Below are 25,350 nucleotides of genomic sequence, written 5' to 3'. Positions count from 1 at the left end.
AAGATCAATGAAGGAATTCCGAGAGAAATCCCGGGAGAAGACACAGAAATTTTTTTGATGGAATTTTGGAAGGAACTCCTAAATGAATCTTGGAGTACTCTCTGAAAGATTCGCATATCTCCTGGAAAATAATAAAGGATCCCGTGAGGAAATTCAGAAGAATCCCAGAAGGAATGTCGGAAGGAATCGCGAGAGGAAACCCAGGAAAAAACTTGGAATAATCCATGAAGCAATCTCCGAAATAGTCCGTAAAAAAAAACAGAAAGAAATTCCAGAATTTTCAAGAAGTTTAGATGGAAATTCTGAATGATTCCCGGGAGGAATGACTGAATGAGTGCCGAAAAGAACCTCTGAATGAATAATGGAAAAAAATAACGAACGAATGTCGAAAAAAAGAATCGAAAAGAATCGGGAAAGAAATCAGTTAAGACATACCAGGAATGTTTGAAGCAATTCCGTGAGGAATTCTTGATGGAAACCCTAAAGACATTTGTAAAGAAATCCCGGGAGGAATTCTTAAAGTATTTCCGGAAGAAATCAATGAAATAACACGGGTGGAATCTCTAAAAGAATTCTGGAGGAATCCCTGAAACAATATCAGTGGAAATCTCTTTGGGAATATCGGGAGGAATTTCCGAAAGAAATCCCGGGAAAATTTTTTACCAGGTTTGCCGGTAGTGCTAGTAAAAAATGAAACATAGCCGATATGAGCCTCTGCAAGAATCTGGCGTACTGCTCACTCCCACAGAAAATTTGAAAACAGTTCGCACAGTAAAAGTCAAATGCGACTTTTACTGTGCGCGCTGTTTTCAAATTTTCTGTGGGAGTGAGCAGGACATGGCAAATTCGTACAGAGGCTCATGAGCTGTGTAGGTAAGAGCAAAAAATCTCATTCGTCTTATGACTTTCGAGCGTCTCTGTAGTCGCACACACAGCCTGTGAAGGTGGTAAATGAGACTTTAACCCGGCAGCTGTTTATATAGCCAATAAACAAACGCGCATCTGATATGGCACCTCGCAGACACCGCACATCATAACGAACCGGATTCAGAAATCGTACAATGACAACAATGCAAACAATCCGATGATGGTCACCCGATACGGTGTCTGGAAGCGAGAAGGAGCTGGCGCCGGGACAAGGAAGATAACCTTGAGATGCGACCGAGCATCCGATGAAGGCCGAGGTTGTTATTCGATTGTGCAATGACTTGGTGTTTGGTGATCCTCACCAAGACCAATGACCAGTTTATTAATGCAACATGTTGCAAATTGACTACTTTTTCAATACGTGCCTTGTATTTCTACTACAAGGCTTGCCACCTGCGCATAACTCTCAAACGGAACATCTAATTTCGGTTGTCTTTGTTTTGTTCTGTCAGTTTTCACCCAAGGAAGGTTTTTTAAAGTATAAAACAAGGATTTTTTTTTACAAATTTGTATGCATTTGAATGACGCGGATCGTCAAAAACACAGAAGGCTAAACAAACCGGGGGTAGTTAGTTGTTTTGAAATGGAGAGATAGAGGGTAACGCATTTCAGTGAACCGGCTGCTACCGCCGCCGTACCAATGAAAATTTTTAATCCCAATATTTGTGCACCGACGATCGTTGACCAAACGAGTACGAGTATCCCCCTTTTGTGCATAGTAATTCACTTCACACCCAGAAAATTTTCTCCTACGACAACCACAATGTGAAACGATGAATGAATGACTAACCATGTCATTATTTTTCTCTTGCTTTCCTTCTTCACAGTGGACTGTTCCAGTTTAGAGCAGGAGGAACTGTTCATCCGGAAGCTGCGGCAATGCTGCGTCTCGTTCGACTTCATGGACCCGCTCTCTGATCTCAAGGGCAAGGAAATCAAGCGGGCGGCGTTAAACGACCTGTCGGCGTACATCACACACGGCCGCGGTGTGCTGACGGAAAACGTCTATCCAGAAATTATCAAAATGGTAAGTGATCTTTCAGAAGTGATTTTTTTTTGTTCTAGGTTTTCAGGGGGAAATCGCTTGCCTGTTCAGAGCACAGGAAGTTAAAATATATTTATAAGCTGCTTTTGTTTGTGCACTTTCTTTATCTAGCTTTGTCTTTTGTTTCGGTGTCTTTGACTCGTGTACAGTTTACAGCACTGTCGCATCAGTAAGATTTCGCGCTTTAATTACGATCGAAGTGTACCGTGTAGGTTCTGTGGTAAACTGATCCGATTGCATAATGAGTAACATAGATCCGGTGGAAATTGTGGATGAAATTGAGTCGGAAACTCAAGATGTGAGTGAGCTTTCAATTAAACTTGTTATTTACATAGTTGAAATTAGTGTAAGTGAGCACGAGTGTTGAAATTCTAATGTGAATTAAACTTCAATGGACTGGTACACTTCAAGTTGTCTACGTTACACGCGAAAAAAATCCGTTCTGATAAACGTGAACAAACAAACGCTAATATGAAAACAGGAAAATATACACCTTGAACTGGAACTAGTTCCAGCTGTCAATATGGTCGTTCTAGAAACCGTGACTTCTAGTTCCCGGTGTACATTTCTTATTGTTGTTATCGTTGCTATGCATAGTTCCTGTTTGTTCCCGTTGCCGTGACTGAGAGTGCACGTACATCGAAACGGATTTTTTTTGCGTGTAGGCTTCTTTACTTCAGCGTCGAGCATAGGGCACCGCATACGGCGGTTGCTATGATAAATTTTTCTAAGTCTTTGACGTTTCGTGGCCTTGTTGTTTACGATTTGGACTTAGGAAAATTTCGTCGGCTTTCCTTAGGCAGTGTGATTAAATTCAAAAGGTGAGTTTGCGCGCACTGGGAAGTGTGCTAATTTATCACTTACTGCTAAGATTTCACCAAGAGCATCTCCTCGAATTCTTTCAGGAATTATCGGCGGTTCCCGTCTACAATCGTCCATTACAGTATCGCTGCCTGTCAGGACTTCGGATCGACGATTCACGCCGACAAGGTCAAGTTCCAAATCAACTTGGATGTGCAGCAACTTAAATATTTTGGTGAAGGCCTTCGACCAAGCCTCCGACAACAGCACATCATCGAAGGGAACACATCGAGAAGCAGGACGATTATGGCTACCTACATCTCCCAGTACTTCATTCAGCGCTACTCCCTTCCACCGGAACTCGATTTCAACCAGATTAACTCGTCGATTTCGTCGCACGGCATCTTGACGATTTCGGCTCCGAAGAGGGCAGTTGCGGATGCGGAAGGCCACAAGTCGATTCCGATCGTTCAGATAGGCCAACCGCTGAAGAGAATCAGTGTCGATCACGTAAAGAAGGAGAGCATTACCCACAAATCTTAGTGGAGTGGTGGTCGAGGTTTTACTGTTGCAACAATTTACATGATCAGGACACATTGTTCGCATAGTACTTGTTAATAATTAGCTGAATAAATGATATCAGTTAGTGATTGAATTCCTTTCGGAGTTTCATCAGGATTTTTTACCGCAATTTCTCTAGAAAATTGATCCAGGTTTCCTCCTGGATTTTCTTCTGCTGTATCTGAGGGAGCTCCTCTTAAAATTCTTCCAGGAATTGATTTAGGATTCCATCAGAAACACCCTCTGGGAATCTTCAAGGAGATTCTTCTAAGATCCCTAAAACGGTTCCAACTATGATTTCTCTTGGAGTTCTTGCCAGAAGTTCTCCAGAAACTTCCTTCCCCAAGAGTTTCGGGATTCCTCTGGGAGCTCCTTCCAAGATTCCTCTAGGAATTTCATCTGAGATTACCCTAGAAATACTTGCTTTTCCAAAATTGTATTCCAGGATACCTACACACTTAAAATAAAGTACCGTATTCAGCTGTTCTATCATAGACTTAACAGTTGTTGTGTTGGTTCTATTTTCGGTAAAAGTTCAGATTACCGAATGTTCAGCACCACATTACCGAAGTTCGGTTATCGAACGTTCGGTAAACTCTACTGAACTATTAGTAATGTTTACCGAATGTTCGGTAAAAACTAGCTGAACTTCGGTAAAACTGTGCTGAACTTCGGTAATCCGAACTTTTACCGAAAATAGAACAGCCGAACAAGTGACTCTAAAATAAGTGTGTACAGGATTTCTTTCAGGCATTCCTCAAGGAAATTCTTCCAGGAGTTTATTCAGGATTAAACGAAAGGGATCCTTCCTTTGGGATCCTTTCCAGTTTTTATTTAAGAGATGCCTAAAGAAGTTCCATCTGGCATTTTTTCATTAGTGCTTTTCGGGATATCTTCAGCAACTCCTCGTAGGATTCCTACCGGAATTCATCTATTTATTCTTTCCGGGATTCCTCCAGGATTTCGCGGATTCCTCCAGGTATTTATTGCGATATTCCTCCAGGAATTCATTCTGAGATTACTCCGGGAGTTCCTTCTGAGATTCATCTAGAAGTTACTACAAGGATTTCTTTTGGCGTATTTTCTAAGATTTTTCCAGTTCATTTTGGAATGTCTTCGGCAGTTTTTTTACTGGGATTCCCACAAGGTAAATGTTACCCCTGAAGAAATTATTGGAGGAAACTCAGAAGGATCTTTTGAAAGAATTCCTTCAGAAGAATTCCTGCTGGAATTTTATAGGGAACTCATGAATGAGTTTCATATGGATCTTCTTAAGTAATTTCGTATGAAATCCAAAAACAAAATCTTCCTGATGGGTTTTATAATAATTTCCGGGAGGATTCCCATTGAGAAAATCTGCGAGAAGTTTAAAATGAACTCCTGGAGGAATCGCATAAGGATCTGCAAAAACTCCATAAGGAACTCCTGAAGCAAAGCCGGAAGCAGTTATTAAAGGGATTCCGGTAGGAGTTCGTGAAGGATGCGTGTGCGACCCTTATGATATTCGGCAAACTTTCAGATAAAACTACAAGATAAAAGTCATCCATACATTGTTTTTTGATAGCATGCTTAAGAACTGAGATAGTAGCAAGTGAATGTAACTCTTTGCAAATGGTGAATGCCATCCCTGGGTGGAATTCCTGGACTAATCCTGAAGAAATGCTTGAATCAATCTCGAAAAAAAAGCTCCTGCAAAAATTACGAAAGGAATTTCTGAAGGAATTCTGAATAAAATTACTGGATGGTTCCCAGAAGAAACATCTACTGAAGTCTCGGAAGGAAATAATGAAGGAATTCTTGAAATAACTATGGAACGAACCGGTGAAGAAACTCCTGGAGGAATCCTAGAAAAAGTTCATGGAGCGGACCTGGTGTGATGGTTAGAATACTTGACTATCACGCCGAGGACCCGGGATCGAATCCCACTCCCGACAATCTTGCAAAATGTGGGTTCTTCCTTCGAAAGTGAAGTAAAGCGTGGGTCCCGAGATGAACTAGCCTAGGGCTAGAAACCTCGTTAATAGATAAAAAAAAATCATGGAAAAATGCCGGAAGACGTTCCTAAAGGAATCCTGGAAAAAAATCCTGATAGCAAGATTTCCTGAGTGCAGGATTTTCTGAATGCAGGCAGGATTCTTGGAGAAATTTCACTAGAGACAACTTCATAAATCCCAGAAGGAACTCCTTGAGGAATTCCAGATGGAACACCTAGAGGAACTTAGAAACTGCTCATAAGAAAGAACTCCTCGGAAAACAACTAAAGGAACTCCTGGAAGAAGCCCGCGATGGTTTTCTGAATTTGTCTTAGAAAGATTATTTGGAGAAATCCCGAAAAAAACCTCTGAAGGAATCCCTGAAGGAGTTCCCGGTGGAAACACGAAATAAACTACTAGAGGAATCCTAGGTGGAACCTCTTTAGGTATCCCCAGAGGGAGCTTATGAGGAAATCTTGAATTAACCCAATATAAAATCTCTGAAGGTGCTCCTTGAGGAATTCCAGAATGAACTTCTGGAGGAAACTTGAAATACATTTTTGGAGAAACTACAGAAGGAATTTATGTAGCAATCCCTGGAAGTATTTCCAGGGGAACATCAAAAGGAATCTCGGAAGAAACTCCTAGAGTAATCCTGGAGGAATCCCAAAAGGGATTCCCGGAAAGAACTTCTAGGGTGATTCCTGTTGGATCCTTTTAAGGGCTGTCAGTAGAACCTCCTGGAAGAATCCCAGAGGGAACTTAAGAAGAAATTCTGACCAAGCCCCTAGAAGAATCTCCGGAGGTGCTCCCTTGAGAACCCCAGGAGGAACTCTGGGAGGAATCATGGAACTGGAGAAATCGCAAACTAAAATCCTGATGAAACTCCGAAAAGAATTCAATCACTAACTGATATCATTTATTCAGCTAATTATTAACAAGTACTATGCGAACAATGTGTCCTGATCATGTAAATTGTTGCAACAGTAAAACCTCGACCACCACTCCACTAAGATTTGTGGGTAATGCTCTCCTTCTTTACGTGATCGACACTGATTCTCTTCAGCGGTTGGCCTATCTGAACGATCGGAATCGACTTGTGGCCTTCCGCATCCGCAACTGCCCTCTTCGGAGCCGAAATCGTCAAGATGCCGTGCGACGAAATCGACGAGTTAATCTGGTTGAAATCGAGTTCCGGTGGAAGGGAGTAGCGCTGAATGAAGTACTGGGAGATGTAGGTAGCCATAATCGTCCTGCTTCTCGATGTGTTCCCTTCGATGATGTGCTGTTGTCGGAGGCTTGGTCGAAGGCCTTCACCAAAATATTTAAGTTGCTGCACATCCAAGTTGATTTGGAACTTGACCTTGTTGGCGTGAATCGTCGATCCGAAGTCCTGACAGGCAGCGATACTGTAATGGACGATTGTAGACGGGAACCGCTGATAATTCCTGAAAGAATTCGAGGAGATGCTCTTGGTGAAATCTTAGCAGTAAGTGATAAATTAGCACACTTCCCAGTGCGCGCAAACTCACCTTTTGAATTTAATCACACTGCCTAAGGAAAGCCGACGAAATTTTCCTAAGTCCAAATCGTAAACAACAAGGCCACGAAACGTCAAAGACTTAGAAAAATTTATCATAGCAACCGCCGTATGCGGTGCCCTATTGCGTGTTTCTTGAGACATTCCTGCAGTTTTCCCCATCATCATTTAGGGTTCTCAGGTCTTCTTCAACGGCGTGCAGCCAGCGTGTTCGTACCCAAGTCGAACGCCATTGATAAATTGTATTGATACAACTCGCGATTTCAAGCATAACTTTTCAATCCGACGTAACTCGAGAATGTAAACAAATCTGGGTTAACTGCTACATGCATGATTCATAAAGCAAATTGAAGAATCCATGTCACTGTTTGATGATTTATTGCTTAATTTGTTTAACTAAGCATATTATTCGAAACGACGTATCTAACTATTTTGATGTTTACAACTTTACTGATAGATACACCGTTTTGATATATGAGAAAACCAAACGACGTATCTAGCCAAAATCAAAAGTAACAGATACACCAAACTGGCACCATACAAAAGCGACGTATCTGGCATGACGTATCTCTAACCAACCCGTTGTATGTGTATTTTTATCAAAATTCATTGTGAAAATGATATGGAATGAGTAGGTTTTGTTTCTTACCTAGTGCGTGCTATATCCCTGGTGATGTTAAGCACGAAAAAACTTATGAAAAGTCTTTTTATAAAAAACTATTTTAGTGAAATGGTCGTCAACATTGACCATGAATTTACTCAGATCAGTGAAAAAGTTAGATACGTCGATTTGAAAAATTATGCTTGATTTATGCGTTTGTAACATCTGACGTTTTATAGTTTCCCACCGAGAATTGTCCGCAACACACTTGGGCTTGACTTGCTATTACTACTCCACCAGTCACAAGGAATCAATGAGAGAACTGCTTAGTATTTACAGGCATCTCCGTAATGTGTTGTTTTTTTTTCTATTTTAATTTTTCATGAATAGATGGGCATGCTACACCGAAAAGCTGGCCAATATGGAAAAATGAGAAATAATGATGATGTAATTCCTTGTTCTCGACAGGTCGTATCTAAAACTGCTCTGTGTATGCTAAAGTTTGTCCGGATGTCGAATCGGAGTGTTTTGAGAAATGGCTGCTTGATAGAATTGGTTATGCTGTGTTATGAGGCGGGATGGAAACCAAGCCCGCCTAACAATTTTCTGCAGTATTTTACGTTAGCGTTAGCGTCGCAAGAAAAAAAAAACTGATAGCCTTTCGGCCTGCCTCTCTCAACAATTCATTTTTTTTCAGCGATTTCCCAGAGGTTACGTCGGAGTTTCTTATAGCAGTTCCATCAGGGATTCCTTTAGGAGGTCCTCCAGGAAATCCTCACAGATTTTCTTTATCAATTCCTCTAGGATTATAATGGGGAATTTCTCTACGAGTTTATTTATTGATTCCTGTAGAAATTTCTTTGTAAATATCAGCAGGGGTTTCTATAGAGATTCCTCCAAGATCTTCAGGAGTTTCTTTAGCAGTTCGTTGATTACTTAAGGAGTTTATTTAATCAAGGGGATCATTCAGGGTTCTTTCCAGTAGTTCCTTCAGCAATTCTTGCAGAGGTTACTTCAGGGATTCTTTTAAAATTTGATCAATGATGCTTTCAGGCGTTCCCTCAGAGGAGTTTCTTGAAGTATATTCTTCCAAGATTCCTCCAGCAGTTCCATCAGGGATTTCTCTATGAATTTCTTCAGATAATCTCACAGGAGCTTCTTCTGAGACTCCAGTGGTTTCTCCAACAATTTTTGTATCGCCTGTCTAGGCGTGGTGGTTTAAATTCATCTATTAAGCCGTTTGACAGACGAAGAGAAAAGCCAATTAACCAGTGGCGTCTCGTAACCTTACTTTTTACCTGTTCAACGACTCTAAAACTTGCATTTGCGGATAATTAAGGATAAGAATCAAACTAAAAATAAACGAAAACGACTATTCTCGCCATTTTTTACAAATTACAAGCTTATTTGATGAGAAAATTCAAGTATTTACGTTCGTTGAACAGGTAGATTTTAGGTTAGGGAATCGCCACTGCAATTAACAGTCTAGGTCCGAGACTTGGGCCGAGAAAAAGATATGACGAAGATATTATTTAAAATGTTTGAAGATTTAGCAGTAGAACACTGCTGGATAAATTAGCTCAGGTGAAGGCCAGAACAGGGAAACGGAGAGGCGGTATCAGGAGCGGAGGAGTTGGAGTCCGCACTGAAGGAGTTGATGGAGAAGTTGTTTACGGGAAGAAAGGAGGGGATTACAATCTCACATGAATGCAAGATAGAGACGAGGCCAGGAGTGAGGGTCTTGGAAGGTGTGACGAAGATTTCTTAAGCCTTATAGAAAAGACTGGAAGAGACTACAGAGGGATTATTTGAGAAGGAATTAGTCCGTTCAAGTCGGCTTGGTGTAATCGGATCAGGCGAAGGAAGACGGAAAGATCCGTTTTTATGCTCTTTCAAATATCGAGGAGATGGTGCATTGGTTGAGGCACCAGGCTTGGTTCAGTAAAGTTGATCTGAAGGAGGATCTCACTACAGAAGGACGATCATCACAAGACAGCCTTTAGAGTAAATAATCTACTCTACGAGTGGAACAGGATGCCAATGGGGTGCAAGAACTTCCCGGCGGTGTTCCAAAGGCTCCTGGACCAAGTATTGGGATCGGAAGAAAGCGTGTTGTCTACGTAGACGACATTTTAATCTTTGAATGAACAGGAGCGGAGCACGACGAGGCTCTAAGAGCAGTGTGTGTACTAGGTGGGAAACGTGGAGTTCTTGGGACACGTAATAAGTAAGGACATAATAGAGCCAAGGTCTTTGGAAGAGGTGCGCAGGTTCTTAGGATAATCAACTATTACCGTAAATTTATTCTTAGATTCTCAGAGATTGCGGAGCCACTGCATGAGCTATTCTGCCGTAATTCTGCAAAGTGACGTAAGCGACATTGTTAGTTTTGGCTCATTTTTTGGTTATTATGCATAAAACTTTTGGTCATCCTCTAAGTTTCTTTCCATAGATGATAGATTACGGCTAGATCTTGCATTCTAATACAGCAGGCATACCACAGTGCTATTTTTTCACCAGATAATATGTATAATATACTCAAAATTTTCGAAATATTGAATGGCGCTTACGTCACTTTGCAGAATTACGGCAGTATTGAAGACACTTGTTTTAAGTGAGAGAAGCCTGAGGAGGCAAAGTTAAAGGAGCTGAAGCAGATTCTTTCGAGCAGACTGTTCCTTGTACAGCCTTATCATACGCATGTTGACGCGCTAACTCGACAGGAGGCTGGTAAACTCGAAGAAGAACGAGAAGTCGGTAGAGTACTGCCGTTCTACGCATATTTGTCCCATGTTATATGGGATTCCCATATAACATGGGACCATTTGGCGTAGAACGGCAGAGTAGGAGTCGCGGAGACGGGAATTGTGTCGGATACACACTGATTTGATACATGGAGTAGCGAAGGCTTTGGCGTACAGGTATCAGGTGCTGCATGGTCAGCCGATATCCCTAATAGGTGGTGTGAGAAGCGATAGGAGAATGTGAGGTTTGGAAAGATGGTGCGCAAGGAGTGTGTAATTAAAACCGTAATCACGGATGGAGCAAGGAAGAACATCAGTTGGAAGGAGCGAAGCATCCAGGTGCATGTGTCTTCATCATATCATCATAAGTCGAATGGACGGATAGAGCGATTTAACAGAACCGCTCTAGATGGGCTCAGGAAGCTCATGATGAAAGGGCTGCCTTGCATGAAGGCGAAGCATGTGGTGGACGTCTGCAACCAGAATCTCCATCTCTCCATCAAGAACCTGTATGTAAACCACGTAGACTCGAAGGAGGAAGGGGGAAAAGTCTACGGTCCGTACAAATTTTTGAAATGTTGTGTAAACGAAAGTGTACAGGGGAGGTCTGAGATGACCAAAAAAGAGTCGACGTAGTTTATGGGCAGCGTCCAAGGAATTAGGAGGGTCCCCGAAGGGAAGGAATGTAGGATTTCCCGACTATGTTCTTTACTCACTTACCGGTCAGACTAAGGCTTGAGTGGCCTCTGCTGTACATAGTAGCCGTTTCCATTCTACTCGGTTCATGGCTGCAAGTCTCCAGTTCCGCACACAGCAGTGTTTGGACGAAAAAGTGATCAGTGAACCACTCTGCAGTTTTTCTTCCCTTCTGTTGATTCTGTTTCAATTACCAAGCGGTGTATGTTCTCTCGTCGAGTCGCATGGTTCACGAAGGAACACAAAGAGGATACTCCGATATAAACAAGCTGCGGCGATGAGCGGGCATCGCTAAGTGTAACACTTACCGATGATCTCTCATCGTTGGCTGGGGGCAACTGTGAATAATCGTTATTTTCATTAGTATTTAATGCGTTTTCGCTTTAAAAACGTGAACTACTATTTAATTTAACTGTATTCCCGACGTTGCAGGTTGTGTAGTCACAATAAAAAAAGAATTATGGCAATAAAATATTCTTACCGAATGCATCGCTTTCATTAGCGTCATCGAGCATCTTCTCTCTTGATTGCGCTCTCGTATTGAACCGGGCAAGAGAGTAAACAGCATTTCGGGGAGCGTTCCCGATCATGTTGGTTCATGAAATGTTACATTCGCGAATGTATCACTTGCTGAGCATGGACCATTCAGTGGTTCGTGATAAAAATCCACACACTGGTACACAGCGAAGAGTCCGCAGATCGTCCTCCACTTGATCGACCCACCTTGCTCGCTGCGTACGCTGTCTTTTTGTCCCGATCGGATGACTTTCGAGAACCATTTTAGTCGGGTTGCTATCCAACATCCTGATGACATGTCCCGCCCACCGTAGCCTCCCGATTTTTGCGGTGTGGACGAAGGTTGGTTCTCTTAGCAGCTGATGCAGCTCGTGGTTCATTCGCCTTCTCCAAGTTCCGTCTTCCATCTGCACTCCGCCGTAGATGGTACGCAGCACATTTCGTTCGAAAACTCCGAGGGTGCGATGGTCCTCTGCACGTAGAGTCAATGTATCGTGCCCATAGATGACTACCGGTCTAATCATCTGTAGATGATTAACTTTGTGTGACGGTGAACTTTATTCGATCGTAGAGTTCTGCGGAGTTCAAAGTAAGCTCGATTGCCTGCCATAATGCGTCTCTGAATTTCTCTGCTGGAGTCGTTGTCGGCGGTACCCAGTGAGCCCAAGTATACGAATTCTTCAACCGCCTCAATTTAATCACCGTCTACAGAAATCCGGGGTGGCGGGCGTGATGATTCCTCCCTGTAGCCCCTTGCCATTGCCCGTGTAGCTGCCGGCTTAGAATAGCACTACGGACCACCTGTTCCGGGGGTAAAAGTCCACCAAACAGGTAACCCCAATCCAAGGTGTCAGGCGACCCGTGCTGAGGGATGAATGGTTGAGGGGGTTTAAAAGATGCTCGATCTTTAACGGAGCCCGTAGCGTGGGTAGATCGCCTTTTTGGGTTGCGTTGCGGTGATAGATCTACCAAACCGAAATCTAGTGTCGTCTTATTTTTCAATTTTGGAATATGTGTTCTTGTAATTCAAGGAGTTATAGCATTTAGTCCTACTACTGGTGTTTTGGTGACTTCCAGTTTTTGAATAAAACTGAGTTTACCAACTTTACTTTGCATATAGTTAAAAACCTCACCATCTGAGGCTAAACTCAATGCAAAGGAAATCAAATTGGGTTAGGGATCCATGTATGTACTAACTCTTCGAAGACTGGAAAGTGCTAGTACGCAAGGAACATACTAAGAATCCTTATTATTGAACACATGTTCCATTATTGGAATGATATTGCTGCTAATGTTAAAACCCGGGTCCTAAACTTCCTACTGGGGAGAATTTAGCAGTATAACAAGGGTGATGCAAGGTTTCCGATGCATGGCCAATATCAGTACTCTTGTTTTGTTTTCTAAGGGGCGATTTCTTCACCCTGGCTTAAGCGTTAAACCAGGTTTAACTATATGGGTAAGCCTGGCTTACCAGTTAAGCCGAGGTGAAGAAATCGGCCCTTAACAAAAACTGTATCAAAATCGATTCTTTATTGCCCCTCAATGGCAATTGAGTAATGCGACAAGCACTACACTAAGGATACGGGAAATGTCACAATAGATCTAAAAACTGGTCGCAGTGACAAACCCGAACAGGAATAAAAAAAAAAGGCCCTCGCCATCATGTACTTTGTCCTCAACACATTGATGACTCCAATCCAATTCGCCTGGCTTCACTGTTTAGTCGGATGTACGTTTCCGCCATTGCACAGTGGGAAAAATAGGTATAAAACGCGAATAAATTCAATATCTCTGCTCGGAGTGGATGGATTCGAATGAATTTTTGAGTCATTCACCGCACGATGCTGGAAATCAGTGAATTTAGCTCATTTTACCCCACTCTCTCTATCATATACCTTTTTGGGAAAATCCTCATCTATTCCCGACTGGCGCGCAAAATAAATGACTTATTTTACTCGTATTTGTGTAAAAACTTCCATAGTATCGGCAATTTAAGATAGGGTTGGTCCCAGGGATAAGGTGCGACTCAAAACTCTTTGCGTGCCGCACACTCTGCTACGAGACAGCACAATAAACTAGAAGGAGACGAGTACGCGCAATCGGTTGTGTGTTGCTCGCTTACTTTGCCGCGCGCTGGAGCTCTCCTGTCTCTCACGCTCTGTCGTATGCACTCTCTCGGAGCTTGCCTCCGTGCTTGGCACTTGGCTTGATACTACGCACGATTGGAAAAATTTCGAATCAAACGACCCATCACTTGTCAACCCTTGACAAGCTTAACAACTTTGCCGAAAACACAAACTCTTTAATTCATTTATTAATTGATTTTTTTCTGTTTGGAGACAAGCGCAGTCCCAAGCACCGTGCATTACTCCCTGCGCCGTAGAGCTAGTGCTGCGATTGTCTCTCGCTCAATTACGAAAGCTCTCAGTCATACGTCTCTTGTCTCTCGGCAAAACGGGAGACGAGCACTTGCGATTGTGTGAAGCACACGCTTTTTTCGCACCGCACGGTGCATGCCGCCAATCCCTGGTTGGTCCTGCTCTTATCGATTGCGTTCCACTCCGGGCGGAGATACATGTGAAATTTCAAAGAAATAGGGGATATCGGGGTTATTTGAAGATATATTTCAATTTTTAAAGCCGTGCGGTGAGCCAAATCATCTCCATTCGATACTACGGAAGTTTTTACACAATCACGACTTAAATAAACCATTTATTTTGCACTTCAGGAATTTCCGAATAAGTCGAAAAAGAGAGAGTGTGGGGTAAAACGAGCTAAACACATTAACTTCCAGCATCGTGCGCGAATGAGACGTTCCTTATCTGAAACTATAGAGAATTTTACAGTTTGTGTAAAAAATTCATTCAAATCCATTCACTCCGAGCAGAGATATTGAATTTATTCGCGTTTTATACCTATTTTTTCCCATTGTGCATTGTATCAAGTTTAAACAGATCAATCTTACCAGTTTATCCGGGAATCCGTAGTCGTGCATAATCTGACATAGCTGGTCTCGATCGATTGTATCATACGCCGATTTAAAATCGATGAAAAAGTGATGTGTGGGCACGTTGTATTCGCGGTATTTATACAACACCTGGCGGATGGCGAACATCTGGTCCATTGTAGCGCGTTCACCCATGAATCCAGTCTGATATTGCCCCGCGAACTCTCTTGCAATCGGTGATAGACGGTGACATAAAATTTGAAAGAGTATCTTGTAGACAGCGCTCAGTAGTGTAATCGCGCGATAGTTCGCGCAATCCAACTTGTCACTCTGTTTGTAGATGGGGCACACGATATTGCTAATTTAGAGAAAACTTTCCGTTTTACGGTAGAATGAAAAGCTACCGCAGCTGTCAGACTACTGATTTTCAATGAGGTATCATCGATCTACCCTAGCGAGCCCTAGCGATGCCTTGGATAGCCTTGGATACGACGCCGATGATCATTGTTTGTTGTTGGTTTTCAGTTCAATTCACCTGGCAAGCATGCTTTGATTTGGCCTTCAGTTTCAATGATAGAATGATTTTCAAGCCTGCGGTAGGACTTTGACAGCTGCGGTAGGACTCGGCGGCTACCGCAGAGTGGAAATTTTTCTAAAAATCCGCAATACTTTCCATCCATTTCTCCGGTAATAAATACTTCCTCCTCCCAAATCTTGATAATGACCCAGTGTAGTGCTCTCACCAGTGCTTCTCCACCGTATTTCAGAAGCTCGTTTGGTAGTTTATCTGCTTCAGCGGCTTTGTTGTTTTTCAACCGGCCAACCTCCTCCTCAACCTCTTGGAGGTTAGGGGCTGAAAATCTGTCGTTCTGCGAACGTACTCCTGGATTTTTTATCACGCATCGTAGTGCTGCTGCCACCTCTCGACCACCTCACGCTCGCCCGTGAGAAGATTCCCGTGATTCTCTCGGCACATGTCAGCTTGTGGCACGAAGCCTCTGCGCGAGTGGTTAAGCTTCTCCAAGAACTTCTGTGTTTTATTAGCGCGGTAGAGTTCTTCCATCGCTTCGCGATCTCGTTCTTCCTACTGGCGCTTCTTCCTCCAGAAGACTGAGTTCTGCCTCGTACGGTGTTGCAGCATTCTCGCCCATGCTGCATTCTTCTTGTTCTTTAACTGTTCCCATTACTAAGTTCTTTATTTTTTAAATAAATTACCCTTGATCACTTACCTACCTGTAGATGATTCGAAGAACTAACACTTTAATTTTTCTTTTTTTCAGATATCTGTGAATCTATTTCGAACGCTCCCGCCCAGTGAAAACCCGGACTTCGATCCAGAAGAGGATGACCCGACACTGGAGGCGTCCTGGCCCCATCTACAGCTAGTGTACGAGGTGTTCCTACGCTTCCTAGAATCGGCCGACTTCCAGGCAACCTTCGGCAAGAAGGTGATCGACCAGAAGTTTGTGCTCCAGGTTAGTATTGGCTGCTCGGGAAAGTCTATTTGTGCAGCATAACTGTAATATGTTTTTCCTATTTTTATTCCAAATCCAGCTACTGGAACTGTTCGATTCCGAGGACCCGAGAGAACGTGATTTTTTGAAAACCGTATTGCATCGTATATATGGCAAATTTTTAGGATTACGTGCTTTTATTCGAAAGCAGATAAATAACATATTTCTACGTTTTATATACGAAACGGAGCACTTCAACGGAGTCGGCGAACTGCTCGAGATTCTGGGAAGGTAGGTTTCGTGGCATTCATACACGCGTATATAAGGTAGCAAAGAAAGCCAACAATAATTGATTGAATCGTATTGGCCTTCAGAGGCAACGGAATCGATTAGCGGTAGAAGAGCGCTTCCTGTGAAGGTCCTTTTAGTCGACACCATGTGAGGTGATATCGAGCGACACCTTCGCTGGGACACAAACCGATTTATCGATTCTTCTGAAAGCGATGACGACGACAAAGACAGCGCAGAGTCGTTTTCTCATTCGTAAAAGCAGTGGTTCTCAACCAAAATGATTAGGTGGGCCACGTGAAAAAACGGTTACACTAGAACTAAACTTTTATGTACTTTTTTGATGACGAGTAAGGTATCATTGCTCACCATTCATTTTATTTTCGTTTTACCAAAAATCTTATGATATAGTATTTGTAACAAAACCCCAAGATACTAACTTAAATAACGAGTGCACGGCACTCTTAAGACATAAAACGACGACACCAGTTCTTTATCCACGATTCTTCTCCTTCGAGCTACTTAGCGTTGTCGTAGAGTTCACAAAAACGTAAGAACACAGCTCGTTGTATGTTTGATGATGCTTTACTGTTTTTTTTTTCTTACATCGAACATATTACAACCAATGACGGGAACGAGGACGGTTGTTGGTTCATCATTAACAAGGACGACTACAGCCAGCAGCCTGCAACCGTAGCTACACACTCGCACATGCTTGCTCCGTTCGTTGTGACAACCAACGCCGTCATCGTCAAGGGTGAAGGAAGACTGATGTGGAAAGCCAAGGAAAACCCCAAACTCTCACTTTGTCTCTTCTTCCACTACAGCACTGGATGGGTGTCCTTGCTCGACAAGGACGATGGGAATGTCACATCTTCTTCATGCTATAAGAGTTGTGCCAAAATAAACACCCCCCTCTCGTTAGAGTCGTCGTCGGCATGTAGAAAGAAGTGGATTTTTCCTGGTCTCATGATAGCGCGGTGTCATGCTGGAATAAAAAGCTAGTTCGGAAAAAGTGGTCGTTCCCGCAGAGTTATCTTTTCATTCGCTTTCAAAACAATCAAAGTAGACCTTTTTATGTAATAATTAATAAAAACTTTGAAGTGTATGGTGCATTCGACAATGATTTTTCATTAGGGATTAACTGGCATTGCCGATTTCTTTTCATTGATCCTGCGTTATTACTAGGTATGGGAAACCTAGTCATTTGGCATTTGCACACTTGGCATAATCGAAATGCACCCTTCTTTGTGTATTAAGACTTCGAATTTTTTTTTTAATTTAAAATCTGTAGGGGACGGCTACATCTTGCTATGAGAACAAAAAGATCAATGATTTAGTTTGTTTTGATCATGTTATCAGCAAAAAAGAAAATCAACGAAGAAACACCGATTAAGTCAGATAAGCTTTAGTGAATAACAATCGTTGTCGAATTAATAACTTATAGAATTTAGGTGTATTACATTAAGAGGCAACCATCATTGTACAGTCAGGCAACCGGTGTTTCGTATTGTTAGGCATGAAATATCGGTATCGGCATATTTCTACCTTTTACAAACGGGATACCCTCTAGTCGCTTTGATATGTAGATGGTTCTCGCCTTGAAAGGGTTCAGCCGGCTGACATTGGCACCCACACCCCATCGATACAGTCAGTGCCAGTGGCTGAGCAATGGACTAAGGAAATTTAAATCTGGTCAACCTTCAGTATCGAACGAGAACGAATTCCACATCAAGGATCAATGATGGTGGGCAAGGACGGATGGAGGTTGGTGATAACTTTTTCCTTTTCCGAAAAGGTCTACTCCCTCGGGTGGGTAGATAAGGCCCAGCGACAGAAGAGAGGCGACGAGTAAGAAAGAGAGAAACCAACGTAAAACTGGTGTCACGTGTGCCTCATTCGTCTGACTGGGTGGTGTAGCTAGCTGTGGTTATAATCTGCTGGAATTGAGTGGAAAAGTGGATACAATTTTCTCGTGTATAGAGGTTTGCAGCACACATTTTCCCATATTCACACTGCGTTTAGATGGCAATACGGTGAATAATAGATTGATGTATGGAATCACTCATTTATGACGAATTTTTGATGTCAAAAATAGTTGCAAGTCTTTCGATTTTGGTTGTCTGTGGCAGACCCGAGATTCTCAAGACGCTGTTACAGTAATGCCGATGGCACAATAAAGCATTGCGTGAAGCGAAGCGTTGACCACTAATAATTTGTTCACAAAATTTGAAGGACACTATTGTTGAACAGGTTGATTCGAGGTTAGGGGCTTCTGGGATAAAGCCTGCTTAGCAGTTTACTGTTATATAAGCATTTCCACAGTAAATAAATGATAGTTTTCTCTGTCAATGATCATCTTGTACATATATCCAATGGAAGGCCCGAAGATATGTACTCTATGAACAAGAGAGTCAAAGTCAATGAAATTTTCATTACGAATATTACTAAGCCGACCGGCAATCAAACCCGTCACCCTCAGTGGGGACAGGACGTTTCGCATGTGAACGTTTTGCCGAAAATTGTAGCTGCTCAAAATGATCATTTATTACCTATTTCAAACATAGACCAGGTTTTCTTATCGCAACAGTAAACGCAGTGATCTTCACCTGATAAACGGAAGAGTAGAACTAGTTTATAAATATAGGATAATCGGGATATTGAAATACATAGTTTTTAGTTGCAATAATGACAAATTTATGGAAGAATGTTTACCGAAATTTCTCGTGGAAAACTGACAGCAGCTTTTGGCAGAACTATTGGTGAACTAGAGCAGGATTTCTGGAGCTTAACCTTCCTTTTTTGCATCACGTTGGGAACAACTAGCTGGCGTAGTGTAAGGTTTGAGTAAAAAATTATCCTAATTAGTGGCGTAGCCAGAAATTGTCTCTGGGAGGGGTTTTACGGGCAATGATACCTTTATTGGTTTTACATTTACATTTCGTTAACAGCAATAAGCAATTGTATTCCTAGTTTGAAAATAGCGGCGCCTCCGAAAAATGTTTTCATGACAAAGCGCTTAATACTCAAAATTTGTTCCACAAATCTTAGCTCTGGAGGAGGTTTTAACCCTGACCCTTCCGTGGCTACGCGAGTGTGACCCTAATACCAAAACCCTCCTGTTTCTCGTTAATACTTGGGAGGTCGAAATAGAGATACTGGTCAAATATATGGGAATTACTCGATTATCTGAAAAAAAAAAAACTCGTACATTGACAAATAGACATAGACTGAGACAAATGATATGAGGATGTTGTCCTAACAAATTACGTCTGTATTGATTGACTAACTAAAGTGGAATAAACCTTTTATTCAAACTGTTGATTTAAGGACAAACGTTTTGAAATCCTGTTTCAACATCAGAACTTCAGATGCACAATTCTCAAGAAGCAAGCTTCAATGCGCTGGTTTGTGTCCTCGAAATCGTGAGTAGGTGCCAAAGTCGGCCCTTGTGGCGGCCATTTTGGGATTCTAACAAGTCTGTCCTTAATGGACTGTTACTAAGGCGTAGCTATTAGCCGTCGACTCGATTTCTCACTCACTCCTCCTTACGATATGACTCCGGTCAATTCACGAAGCTTCGAAAGCTTGGTTTAACAGAGGTTTGCAAAATACTGCGGTTTAATGACGCTATCCTGTTTGAGTTGCCGCAGATGAAATGGTTCGGTTTCAATATGTTTTGATCTTCTGTTGATGCTGCTGGAACTTAGTTTCTTGATACACTGCTCCCACTCGCAAAGCAGTCCCATATGAATAGGAAACCCAGCAAAGATGGGACTGTTATGCGAGTGGCGGCAGTACAGCTGTGATTTGTTCACTTTTACTGGTAACGTAGATTTGATCCCGAGGTCATCTAGTATACGAAGTATCCAATTCAGTTCCTTGCAGCATTCAGTCATAGGTACATATTCCACTACACTACTACTTAGAGTAACATTGTCCTGTTTCATGAGATTCCATCCAATCTTTCCTCCTTCGAAGCGAAAATGAAATCCAGGCGTTGACTTTCGGTCTTATGCATCGCCAGCCCAATCGGCATCCACAAAAACTTCGAGCTCTGACGAATCCTGTCCTATAATCAGCTCATGATCGAAGGTTCCTTTTAACCTTTAAGGATGCGTGCCATCAAGCAACCGAAACAGCACCGCGTTCGCGCTGTATACGACGAGCGAGGTTTTTTGATAGGGTTGTACTTTTTATAACAGCGCGCGTTAAATACCGAAGTATGGTATGTGGGGGCAAGATGGGTCAGTACCGTTTTCAATCGCACAATATAAGTTTTGAATCTTTCAATAATTTTCCCAGATGAACGACGGGGATACACAAAAAAGTGGTATATTGTTTTGAAAATTCTATACGTTCCTCGCACAGAAAAAAATAAAATATTTTTTCGTTAAACTCCTTATGCTATACATTCCATATGACTATGTGTATTGTGTAGACGGGGCAAGATGGGTCACCCTAATTTTTCGGTATGTTTGCATAGTTTTTGAAAATGTTTTATTTTTCATGGAAAGGCTATTCTGTGACCTACATTATCGAAGCGATGAGAGCACTGAAAATTTGAGAACATATTTTTTAAATTTTCCTTCAAAAAATATAGGTTTTCAAAGTCCGTTTATGGCTACCCGAACAAAAATCTTCTAGTTCTGAGAATAATCTACCGATATGTTTCAACACTTTCTTCATGTAATCTGTACGTCTATGAAGCTTAGATGTATAGAGAAAAACTAGAAGATATAGTATTTTTTGTTGGAGGAAAATCGAGTTTTCTTATAGCTGACCCATCTTGCCCCCGTTAAAATGAGGTGGGGCACGATGGGTCATGTTTTGAAAATTGTTTGTCAAGACGCAGGTTTCAAACTTTATAACCTTTTTATACTCTTATATCATAGCTGACTAGTGTATCTGAGAGTCGTGGTAGAATACAGAGAAATGCGATTTATATTCAGAAAGTTATAGGGATCCATTTCTTAGGTGACCCATCCTGCCCCCACTTACCATACCCATTTGGCTTCAATCCTTGAGAGGGATTACCGGTCTTGCGTCCTAGGATGGATACAGCAACCGACATGTCTGGTCTGGTGTTAACAGATACATATAGCAATCCCGAGACGCCATGGAAATCCATTATTATCTGCACTACACATTGTAATGTTTCCATATCAGGAACGAAGATGCTGATGTCGTCTGCGTACACGTTCAACCCATAACAGATACATATAGCAATCCTCCAATCAGACTTGCGAACTGGTGATTATTCGGCAACGCTTCATTATTTTCCTCCTTTGGCTGTATCAAGTGGTATCTTCGATGGTTTGGCATCTTGCAATCCAAAACGTGAAAACATTGTTTGTTTGTACACTTTCTGGTTCAGTAGTGACACACCTTCTTCGGTTCGGGTTACTCGAATTCCAAGAAAATACCTGATGTCTCCTAATGATGTTACTTTGAAATGGCTGTTCAGGTTCCTAACAATCGCTATCTACCAAACGATACGCCTTTTGGAAATCCGAATATCCGACGAATGTGAGCTTCATTCCCTTCGGCTCTATTTTAGGCCGTTTCTGGTCAGCGCTGCTGTCGAAGATATGCATATGCTTCTAATCTGGCTTCCTCCCATACCAGGCTTCATATGGGGTGTTCTCGGTAGCACGGGTTGATGTTGATAGCATATTCTGCACTTGTAGTCCATGGATGCATCGATCAGCATACATCGCCCCATTTCCATAAGGCTTCGGTTATTTCGTTTCGCGATACCGTTCTGTTGTGGGCTGTATGTGGCTGTGAACTGTGCTGTTATTCTCCTCCGTTGTCTGCGCGAATGACAGCAGGTCGCTACTTGATTCAATAGTGGAACTATTGATAAACTTATCAAAATATTATTGATTTACAACTATTTTTTTTTTCGTTGATTTTGACAAATCTAGACCAACATTTGAAAAGGGCGTAACAGCCATTTCGAATTTCTGCTTCTCTCGTCCCTCCTAGGCTTACCTCCCATTATTCATAAAATATTTTACCAGTAACAGATAGATCTGACTCCCCTCTATCTGTTAAAGGGAAAAGTTTGCATAAAAATATTGAAATACGCCCAGGAGGGACGGAACAAGTGAGAATTTGCAATGGTTGTTCCGCCCTTTTCAAATGTTAGTCTAGAAATTTGGTCAATTTGCAATATTTTTTGTTCAAGCTCTTTTTTTCGAAACACTTTCTTGGAATAGAAATTGTCGTTCAAAGTCGTGGGAAGGAAAGGGTTAACATCGACCGTAGTGTATGAGAATACACTGGACACAGTGTATATCGATTCACATATAGGGTAAATCGCCAATTATTGCACACCTTAAAAACTCGCCAATTGTTGCACACCTCATAAGAAAAGCATGGAGTGTGCAATAATTGGCGAGTTTTTAAGATGTGCAATAATTGGCGATTAACCCTACGATTCACATCATGTATACAATCCCTAAGGCTTATTACATTCAAAAGCAGTAGCATCTACCCTTACCCATCAGGACCGTGCTACCGTGTTGATTGACTCACCTATTCGACCTGATTCAAGTTTATCAGATTTGGTTTTTGGTCGGATTTGGCTTCGAGCCGCAAGTGAACTAAGGCCTGTTTAGGCGTAGTGTTAAACGGGATAAAAAATCATGTTAAGGGTGTTTGCTTTAGGTTCCAGGTGGTCCAGGATCTGTTCGTAATGGATATTTTCTTGGCTTCTCTGGATATCGAGCTCCTTCGTGCCTACTACAAAGAATGCAAATATCAACTCGCAAGAAACTTTCAGTTGATAAATGTCGAAGTGATAATTGAACACTTCACTGAGAAGTTGGCTATGTTCCAGTTGGAATATAACGGTAACAATAAAGATTAGTTGTATTAGTTTTTTTCTTGCTTCTTTCGTCGTTTTTGAAAACATAAAGTAGGTATAGTTCAACGCCGAATTTCCTCCGGTGAGTCATTTCCATGATTTGAAATCATCAAAGTTTGACCTTCCACGATAGTCGCCCTTTCAGTAGGAAGGACAAGGCTCGTACCATCGAATTAGCTGTCTTGAACTAAGCAGGATTCTCGATTGTGGTGTGATTGGATCGTCCGTCGTCGCCGTCATCATCGTGGTGGTGGGTCTATTTATTTTATGAATCAAATCGGGTGGACCGTCCGTCCGTTCCGATACAGAGCTCTACACTGCCTTCTGTGGTTGAGTCAATGTGTGTAAGCCGTGACCATGCGCACTTCAGGTGAAGTCATTCGGCTTGAGTCGGAGAAAGAGTACCCACTTGTACAGGGAGAGAATTGCCGCACAACACTCTGAGGGGCGAAATAGCGGTGAATTCTGCTGGTGAACCAACATTACTGTTTTTCTTTTGAGTTTTCGTTGGTATTGCAACCACCGGATGGTGTGGGTGGTGTATTGGAACTCACGGACTGCGCTCGAAATCGATCCGAGTATTTGAATGTGGAGACTTTTCACACAAGTAGCGAAAGAGGTGGTACTCAGGTTCTCGCCGTAGTCGTCACGAGATGCTGTCAGACCAGCTGCAAGAGCACCACAGCTTCACGAACGACGGCCAAGAGTTGATTTTGCTGCCCGTCCATCTCTCACTATTGTTCAATTATTGGTAATTACAATTGATTGGATCAATTTTATATGGCCGTAGAGAAGGATCTTGGCTTTATGAATCGATAGCTTAATTTTGGTTGAGATTGCGGTATGGGTTTGATTGGTCCTGTTCGAACACCGGTCTAGAAAAATGATCCAAATTGTGTAATTACCGTGCAAGAGATCTGTATTATAGACAGCTGCATATGCTGAATATAGTTTACAAATCATGATGATCTTTCTTAACTAATCGTCACGACAAAGGTCAGTTTTGGCTTAACTACAGAATTGAACAATGCAATTGTTCATAACAAAGAAACATTGTGTGTTCAGTGTTATTAATTAAAAACACTGAACTAAGAAGACAAGAATGTGTCAAGATCATTAATTATTAGGCGGTTTAATTTAAACTATACTTTTAGCACGGGGGTGAATCTTCGTCACGAAAAGCACTGCTCGTTTGATAGCTCAACACTAGCGAACCTGGTGGTGGAAGTCAAGCTTTTTCCTATAGCGAGCATAGGGAGACGACGTAGCACGCTTTGATGATTTTTTATTTTCCCATGGAAATTCATTCCAATCTAGTTCTCCAAGTGACAATTTCACGACTTCCACCTCGAAATTTCAAATTTGTTCGAAGATACACATCTGTTCTGTGCTTTTAGTTAGTTATAATACAATGGAGATATGAAGAATTAAGGAACTTCTATCCCACTAATCGTTTAGAATCGGTCAGAATAAGAGTCTTGCATGTTATGATCTGCCTTCTTGTAGCTCAAGAGTTGATCATTCCAATTAGGGCTCTTTTGTATACCGTATCAACTTAGCATAATAACGAAGACTACTTAATGATAAAAAGTAGTCGGAAACAATTGTGTACCGTAAATATAGCTGGTGCTGGAGTTGTGAGGCAAGATTAAAATTGAATTTGTGTATATAGTGTAGATCTTCTATTAATTATGTTGATTTTCATTAAATGAAGTGATATCGTTGTGTCTTTCTGCCATTACAAGGTTCAATCAATTTTATGCCAATCGAACGACATAGGGTATGAGTGCCATCAGTAATCTTACGCTCCCATATCCATCCTATTCAAAAATAAGCGATTGCGGCAGCGATGCGTAACGCTCATTTGTAACAAAAATACAAACATATGAAACATAATAAACAGTTGTTTTTCATAGGATGAAAATGGGAGCCACGTGCTTAATAAGGGAACCAATACCCTATTCTATTCTATTCTATTCTAGCGCTTGCACAGCCAGTATTGAAAAGCATCCTGGAAATATCAAAATTTCTTCTGATATTTTCTTGTCAGCATTAATATTTGCAGCATATCAACGATGATGTGATACAAATATTAATTCGGCCAGGCCCACTGTGCAGACTAATGGAGTTGAAGATAATTCAAAAATTCACGGCAATCAGATTATCCACTTATGAATGATATGATTAACGTAAGTTTTTGAATTTGATGTTAGAAGAAACGGGGACAACCGTACCAACCGTTTCGTTTTTAAGGGTAAAGGGGATAGACAGATTCGTTGGGAGTGGCGTTGCTAAGAAGATTAATACACACTCCATCGCCGATGCTGCTTTCCTTGGGATGGGACACAGGTATTTGGTCTGTGTCCTGCCTCTAAAGGCTAGG

The 25,350-nt window shown here is 41.8% G+C and overlaps 3 protein-coding genes and 1 long non-coding RNA gene across 4 annotated transcripts in view; 2 read left to right on the top strand and 2 right to left on the bottom strand.

The window, feature by feature from the left end:
- The window catches only part of LOC109425375 (serine/threonine-protein phosphatase 2A 56 kDa regulatory subunit alpha isoform), a 62,239-nt gene extending 45,855 nt beyond the window's left edge, over window positions 1-16,384 (top strand). Inside the window, exons 4-6 of the mRNA XM_062846445.1 lie at window positions 1,755-1,954; window positions 15,632-15,826; window positions 15,906-16,384. Of these exons, the coding sequence (XP_062702429.1) occupies window positions 1,755-1,954; window positions 15,632-15,826; window positions 15,906-16,100 (590 nt within the window). The 3' untranslated portion in view covers window positions 16,101-16,384. The remainder of the gene's footprint in view (window positions 1-1,754; window positions 1,955-15,631; window positions 15,827-15,905) is intronic.
- On the top strand, window positions 2,279-3,428 carry LOC134285523 (protein lethal(2)essential for life-like). Its single transcript, XM_062846446.1, has 2 exons — window positions 2,279-2,793; window positions 2,878-3,428. The coding sequence occupies exons 1-2, from the start codon at window positions 2,687-2,689 to the stop codon at window positions 3,314-3,316; spliced, it is 546 nt and encodes a 181-aa protein (XP_062702430.1). The 5' UTR covers window positions 2,279-2,686; the 3' UTR covers window positions 3,317-3,428.
- Window positions 6,205-15,468, bottom strand: LOC115263829 (uncharacterized). The gene is made up of 2 exons (XR_003895838.2): window positions 6,840-15,468; window positions 6,205-6,755 (listed from the first exon to the last, which is right to left on the bottom strand). It is a non-coding gene; the product is annotated as an uncharacterized LOC115263829 (long non-coding RNA).
- A 6,252-nt stretch (window positions 16,385-22,636) lies between the features above and the next one.
- Window positions 22,637-25,350, bottom strand: part of LOC134291299 (uncharacterized) — an 11,600-nt gene continuing 8,886 nt past the window's right edge. The window contains exon 4 of the mRNA XM_062858857.1: window positions 22,637-22,711. Coding sequence (XP_062714841.1) covers window positions 22,637-22,711 — 75 coding nt within the window. The remainder of the gene's footprint in view (window positions 22,712-25,350) is intronic.

The sequence above is a fragment of the Aedes albopictus genome, chromosome 1 (assembly GCF_035046485.1).
Source record: "Aedes albopictus strain Foshan chromosome 1, AalbF5, whole genome shotgun sequence".
Taxonomy (NCBI): Eukaryota; Metazoa; Arthropoda; class Insecta; order Diptera; family Culicidae; genus Aedes; species Aedes albopictus.
The sequence above is the reverse complement of the archived record's forward strand: the minus strand, read 5'-3'. Positions and strand labels throughout refer to the sequence as shown.

Bases quoted from the DNA above. Each gene is read 5' to 3' on its own strand.
- LOC134285523 (XM_062846446.1), top strand. From the start codon at position 2,687: ATGATAAATTTTTCTAAGTCTTTGACGTTTCGTGGCCTTGTTGTTTAC. The intron at 2,794-2,877 runs GTGAGTTTGCGC...GAATTCTTTCAG, and splicing joins AGTGTGATTAAATTCAAAAG to GAATTATCGGCGGTTCCCGT.